Source organism: Diadema setosum, chromosome 19 (assembly GCF_964275005.1).
Source record: "Diadema setosum chromosome 19, eeDiaSeto1, whole genome shotgun sequence".
Lineage (NCBI taxonomy): Eukaryota > Metazoa > Echinodermata > Echinoidea > Diadematoida > Diadematidae > Diadema > Diadema setosum.
In genome coordinates, this window is record NC_092703.1 from 12033664 (window position 1) to 12040803 (window position 7140).

The window sequence follows — 7140 nt, forward strand, 5'->3', positions numbered from 1 at the left end:
ATTGATTTGGTGCTATTATAAGCCTGTTCATATATAGACAGACCCCACAGAAACGGCTTTCTCTGTTTTCTTTTCATTTTGTGCTTTGACATCCTTCAGAAAATATGATATTTCTTCTTACGTAACAACCTTGCAATACGCTCGTACTATTTATATTACCACGATGTTTGTAAAGAAAATGTAATGATATCCACATGACATATTCTATTTCATACCTAAATGAGCACAAGGAACTTTCCCGTGGTTTGATTTTTCATGTAAGTTATGATTTGACGACGTTGCCTGTTCTGCAGACGTAATTGTTACTGGCTGACGTATCTCAATCTTCCACCTGAGGATGTTTTACTCTTTTGCTAAGTGAAAGTGGGTACCCTTGCCCTCACTCATAAAAGAGGCTGCAAATGTTTGTCAGTATTCTTTTCCCTATACTAGTACTAGTGTGTATTTGTGCATTAAGCATTGGTGTGTAGAATTTAGCATATTTAATCAAGGTTCGTCATTTTGCAATGTCTGAATGAAAAACACTAATGGACCCGTATCTCTGTTTTTCTTCTTCCTTCTATCTATATTTTTTTTCTCAGTCACAGAGTATGAAGTGTTTTCGAGCGCTCCTCCCCTTCTTGGCATTGCTTGCCGGGGTGAAGGGCGCCCCCACCGATGCTCCTGACTCTTCTCAAGCTAATGTTGTCCCAGCCGGAGTAAGTGTCAAAGGTATGTGTATGTATTTCTCTCTCGAGAGGGAAAAAAGAGGAGCATTCTAGATCAACGAAAGAGAAACATTTTTTTTTCCTACATCAGCTCAATAACATTAGAAGGTCCTCATAAAAATTGCTGACATTTGAAAAACGCAAGCCCAATGCCCACTTTACACTGGATTTACACGCACTTTAACATGGCCCATCTGTATTAGTGTTCAAGTACTACAATAAAAAATGGTAATTTAACTCTGGCTGTCCGTCTGTTCAAGCACGGCTTATAACGGCGGCCCTCTGCATCATATGTATATATTATATATTGTACTGTGAATTAAGTCATTATTGGCCATATAAACATTTTGTATGTTATTTAACGTTTCATTTGTCTTTACATACAAAATATGACTTACTATGTAATATGTCAATAATTTTCAGAATTGTATTTGTGTAATTGAACCTGCCTTTGTTATTTTTGTTATTCTGAAAGAAAATATGAAATGCAGAAAATAAAATCTTTTCAAACAATCAAAACAATCAAACTTTGCGACCTGAGCCTGCGAGCTGGTGGCAAGCTGGTGCGAGCTGTATGAAGTGTCGCATGGCCTTATTCGTTACGAAATCAGTCATTTCGTTGACGAAACGACCATTTAGTTAACGAAATGTTGTCATTTTGTCACGAAATGACAACATTTTCCGTGATCAGAATATAGAACAACTCTTCCAGGTATAAATCATCAATGGAGATGATATTATCAGGCTGCTGATAAGCGAACAAAGTTAAAACGAAAACCGAAAATAGATAATATTTGAACAAAAGATTCAATACTCATGAAATAAAGTATTACGAAGAAAACCTGAAAAGGTAAACGCCGTTTATTGAGGACGTTGAATTACATTCTGCTACGCATTTAAATTTGCCCTACTCCTTTCAATTTTCCCCCTACTGATTTTGGCCTATATGGATTGCACGGCATTGTTTGCAAAATCAACGCATGATAATTATTGTCTTCAACGTTGCTCTGCAGATGACAAGGTTCCGGCTGATACTTTACCAGAGGGCGCAAGAGAAACGGGGCTAGATTCTCTGACTGGGTATAAGTCAGACCCGAGAAGCTTTGAGGGAGGCAACGGAGAGGACAATGACCCTGGTAACCAGCCGAGTACCTCTTCCAACATCGCTGGCGACAGCACCGACACGTCAGCGTACTCCGCTTCATTGCCCTCGTGGGTAGTTGACGAGTATTACGAAAACGCAGACAGCGTCAATGGCGCGGATGATTCTGGAAACGAGGTGTCTCTGGAACGCTTGGAATCGAAACTCATCAGCGAAAAGTTGGAGCCCCTCTACCAGTCGATATCACATCTTAAGTCGCTCCTATCTCAACTACGTGAGAAGGCCAGTAAAGATCTGCAACAGCTGGCCGAATCTCTGCCGAGCAACCAGGAGTACAGCTATGAATACTCAGCCGGAACCTCGTACATCTCATCGGCCAAACAGGACGAGGGTCAGCTCTTAGATCTTGGAGACAGTGACGATGTAAAACATGAACTTGATGGTCAGCGGGAAAGTTCAAACCGCTCCCAAACTGGTGTCAACAAGAATAAAGCTATCGAAGCAGGAATGACAGACTTCCGACAGCAGCCGCGAAATGGTCTTACCCCCGGACGCAGGTTTAAACGGGACCTAGGGTGGAGTCCTCGTAATATGGACACATCTGATGGTCCCTCCTTGTTTGACGAAAATGAAACTGAAGCATCTTGGAGCAGTTCTTCGGCAGTCGAATCTTCGGTTGGTGGCAACGAGGAAGACACACTCCCTCTCCGAATCCTGAAACTGAGACAAAACCTCGAGACGGAATCCAAACCTCGGGTGTCATGGCTGGATCTTCTCTACGACTTGAGTCGGCAAGGGTATTCACCATCGGAGAAATTTTACAGGAAACGGAGATATCGGGAAGATTTACGCACATTTGCGAATAGCTTACCAACTCTTGAAGGCCTGCGAAAACGAACAGGTAATAATTCAGCATTATGGAAATATCCTTGCATAATGCACTGTAACTTTGTACTCTCATATTTCGATGCCTAGACACCAACAAAAGGATTGATTAACCTGTCTTAACTCTACATACGAGGGTCGTGGCTATGAGGACTTTATTGAAATCAAATATCAAGCAACAAAGAATACAAATTCGTTTCAGAACTTACTTAAAGTTATCTTAGAACTCGTGCATCCTACCGTTGTAAAAAGCAAACTCTATGAAATTATCGACCTCGCATGTCATATGTGTACTGTTACTTTCTGTTTGCTACTGCTTTCCTATCAAAATTACATTTCTTCACGCGTTTCAAGGTATCGCTTTCTCAGTGCTTAACAGTCATTGCACAGAATGCGATAATTAACTTTGCTGATCGTTCTGTCGTTGTAATCATTGCCATTAATTGTAAATCCGATTATACGAAAACATCCACTATGACACGTGAACATTGTGTGACCATTCGCAACTGTTACTTGACCACCCTATATAAAATGATATCATTAAGCGTTGAAATATTATCAAAATTTCTGTGTACACAGATATTTCTAGTCATGCACATTTTAGCAGAACTTTTATGTACAGTGGAGTCATTTTCTCAGAGACCTTTACTTAGTGTTACGTTTCTTCGGACAAATGCGGTCTCGAGGTTTATTATTGCTACTGTCAAAGTATACGGTACAACTGCCGAATGGAGTTTTCTTTTAGATGCACTGTCATTTTTATTGGCTTGTGATGTTCACTATGAATTAAAAAGTTAACGGACGACAGGGAAACATTAACTTTTCATCCTGTCGTATTCTTGCCCTCCAGATTCCACTGACGACGACTCCGACAACGGGGTCTTTGTTCCAAGCCCCGGAACGCCGTATCCTGCTCCTCCGAACCTGCCTCCTCCTAGCAACGTCATTTATCCTTTTCTATCACCAGAAGGAGCGTTGCCATGGGAACCCCCACCAGACTTCGAAGAAAATAACGCGAAGCTGGAAGAGCAGACGAACAGCATAGACATGAGCAACGCATACCAGAAGCGAGTTGCGTACCTCAAGGACATCGAGCGTTCCATCATTAGGGAGCCACTTCAAAGCCTTGCGGTGCAACTGGCTGGAAGAGACCCGGTAAGGCCTGAAATGGCCATGAGGGTTAGGCGAGTGATGCAGATTCCTCCTCCTCCGCCGTACGGGAGGAAAGTGGTGAAGTCCCTGTACAGGAAGAAAGCGTTCGGCTTCCCTTTTAACGATCTGGACAACAAGCTCTTACAGGATTCATGGGATGCGTCAGCGGAGGAAGATGTTAGCGGCCCTCTAGATAGGTACGAGATCGAGGACCCAGTTTCTTTCAGCCAGTACTTGCGGCGTGACCAAATGGCAGATCGGCGCAGTCATTACCTGAAGGAACAGCTGAGGCGACTATTTACTTATCTAGCAACAAAGGAGGCAGAAGATCAACTCTTACAGCGTCTTCTGTCCTCAAAGGACATTCCGAGAGTACTTCAGACGTCGTTAGCAGAAGCCGACTCGGCCAGCGAAGCTGACTCAGATACAGAGAGTTCAGCTGCATTTCAAAGCGATGATGCGGATAACAAGCAGTGGGGAACCTTTGAAGACAACGAATCAGCAGGAGATGTAGACTTGGCCGACTTCGAGCGCAAAGAGGAAGCGGGCGACGCAGAGTGGGAGAGTTCCGATTCTCAGGGAGATGCCGAATTCTTCTCGAATGGATCAGAGTCGGAGGGGTCGATCCCGTTGGAGTGGGCCTTCAACACAGACGAAGATATCCAAACGAACGTAAGTGGTAAGGGACTGTACGAAGACCATTTTCATACTTTTACCAAGTTTAGACGTAGTCATATAAAGAAGAGCGATGGGATATAGTGGTAAACACTCGATAGTCTAATGCAGTGGACTCCGGTTATAACGAAGTCCTTGGGACCGGCAGTTTTCTTTCGTCACATCGAAATTTCGTTCTAACCGAACAATTAGACAATAGAAACATAATGTTGGGGCCTGAATTTTTACTTCGTTGTAGCCGGAATTTCAATATAACAGTGTTCGTTATAACGGGAGTACACTATAATGCAAATCATGTCACTGCAAGGACATCCAATATTCTGTGTGAACAAATTGCAAAAATGAGTACCTGACAATGCCGGACTAAAGATACTTGCTGATGCCTCTAGAGTAGCCGTAACAACTCTGTCTTAGACTCGACCTTATTTGCTCGAAAAATTCACATGATCGTGATAATTATGATGGGTTGAATATTCGTGAGAGTGTAATCTGCATCTAAAGCGAATGCGAAACTGATGATTGAGAGTTATTTTGTTCATGTAAATTCAAAGAAAATAATGAAATATCCACGTCAGAGAATTTTTTTATTGTGTTCATTTTACTGAAAGTCTGTAGGAGTCTCATGTGGCATAGTTGCGATATCATTTAAAATGTTGTCATAAAATACTTGCTGGGTTGATTTTTTTTTTTTTTTTTTTACCATACTAGCTAACTAGAACAGATTGAGGATGTTTCGCATGCAATCGCATTTCCTACATTTTTTCACTACATAAAAGTTGCAGATAGTATAATATATCGGCAAAACTATGTGACTCTACAGGTAAGAGTTAATCGTTTCATTGGACAGTTATTCCTTACACCTTATAATCTAGGGAGAATTTTCCGATGTTGCCAAACGAATTCAAACCATTATCCTTGAAATAATCATGTTAACTCATATCGTGTATCCAAACCAACTGCTCGTCATTTCAGACGTAGAGAAAATTTGGGTGAGTTAAAAGGCAACAAAAACTTACGACAGAAGACAAAAAAAAAAAAAAAAAAAAAACCAAACACCAATCTTTGATAAATTATTAGTTTGTGTCTTTTTGTTTTCATTACTTTGTATATTCTTTAGAATTGTTTCTTTTTTAAACCCATCGTCACTGATATAGTTAAAATGATGATGATGATGATGATGATGCATGATCTAGATTAAAAGACAGCACAGGAGCTCTGTCTGCTTGCACCACAGTTTTGTCTGAAAATGACATTTGCGGCAAAATTGCATTTTATAATTGCATCATGCTTCGAGCAAACCTTTCCCCGTCACGTTGTCCATTACTCGGACATAAGAAATATTGATAATTCCCCAATGAATGCTCTTTCGCGTTTAGTGAATACTAATGGCGTGTGTGTCCTCTTCCAGGACGGAATCTTCCAAGCGTGGTAATATAGCGTCTCACCATGACTAAAAGTCGTAACGTTATCATTTTGACTCCAGTTTTAAACTTTTCCCTTCAGAACTGCCGCAGTAATTTACAAAATGGGAGATTCAGTTAGAGAATGAAATAAAATGCCCTAAAACAACCACAACATCAACGACCACAAAAACAACCAACGAAACCTGGAATGAATACACTATGTGTAAGAATAGCTGAAAAATAGGTGAAACATTTACAAATGGGTAGTTATGCGTTTTAAAACATGTAGGCAAAACGCCTCAAAGACTTGCGTAACTAAAATCACACACTTTAAACCTATCGTTCTCGTTTGCCAATCATTTGAAGTTGTCCGTCCGTATTACCTTTCTTTTGCGTCATATAGTATATACCATTTTTCCATCTCATCTTTGCGTCTTTTTATGGTATCTCCGTATATTTCTTTGTCTCTTCTGTTTTACAGATTCTAAAGGTCATTGACGAAATGAAGCAGCATATACTACTTCGGAAGCTCGCCGAAATCTTAGAACGCGCGACGGAAGACGAAACATAGAAAGTCTACAGCGGGCGGACATCTCATATGCCTTCTTGAAGTCTCGTATCTCACTTTCACGTCTCGCGTTGGCCGCAAGGTCGTCACCACATGCAATTCTCAAGTGCTTGTCATCTGTATTTGTGACTTTGTAGCATACCTCTGTCTGTGAAGTTACACCGTTGTTCTCTCTCACCGGAAGTCAAAGTACCGCTCCCAATCCCAGAACGATATAAAAAAAAAGATTTTTAAAAAGTCATATGATCAAGAGGTTCTGCCACGTTTTTGACACGTGTCTCGATAAAGATGTCATTAAGTGAACATCTTTCTTGCCGTAATATACATCTGCATCATCGAATGATTTGTATCTGTGAAGAATTTAACATGGATGAGAATTGTACCTCTGAATATTTTTAGGAGACTCGGACGCATGACACCACGATGGTAATATTGATATTTGATGGTTATGTAACTGTGGCGTTAACGTGTAGCATTAATGATTTTGTCACTCACAAATGCCTAATATTGAACGTTAGTAACCCGTTTGCACAGTTCATGACTTGTCCTACATGGTGCACGTTAAAATTTAAATGTATCACAGATGTTTTAGTTTTTGATAACTTCTCTCCATGAAAACATCGATTGAAAGACGACTTGTGATCAATC

At 40.8% G+C, this 7140-nt stretch overlaps 1 protein-coding gene across 1 annotated transcript; it reads left to right on the forward strand.

Moving 5' to 3' along the window:
• Positions 1 to 590: 590 nt before the first annotated feature.
• On the forward strand, positions 591 to 6670 carry LOC140243094 (uncharacterized). The gene is made up of 4 exons (XM_072322827.1): positions 591 to 711; positions 1721 to 2710; positions 3545 to 4518; positions 6406 to 6670. The coding sequence occupies exons 1-4, from the start codon at positions 591 to 593 to the stop codon at positions 6493 to 6495; spliced, it is 2175 nt and encodes a 724-aa protein (XP_072178928.1). The 3' UTR covers positions 6496 to 6670.
• Positions 6671 to 7140: the final 470 nt, after the last annotated feature.

Excerpts from the sequence above, each read along its gene's own strand:
- LOC140243094 (XM_072322827.1), top strand. The coding sequence starts at position 591 with ATGAAGTGTTTTCGAGCGCTCCTCCCCTTCTTGGCATTGCTTGCCGGG. Across the intron at positions 2,711-3,544 it reads AGGCCTGCGAAAACGAACAG|ATTCCACTGACGACGACTCC; the intron begins GTAATAATTCAG and ends CTTGCCCTCCAG. Across the intron at positions 4,519-6,405 it reads ACGAAGATATCCAAACGAAC|ATTCTAAAGGTCATTGACGA; the intron begins GTAAGTGGTAAG and ends TCTGTTTTACAG.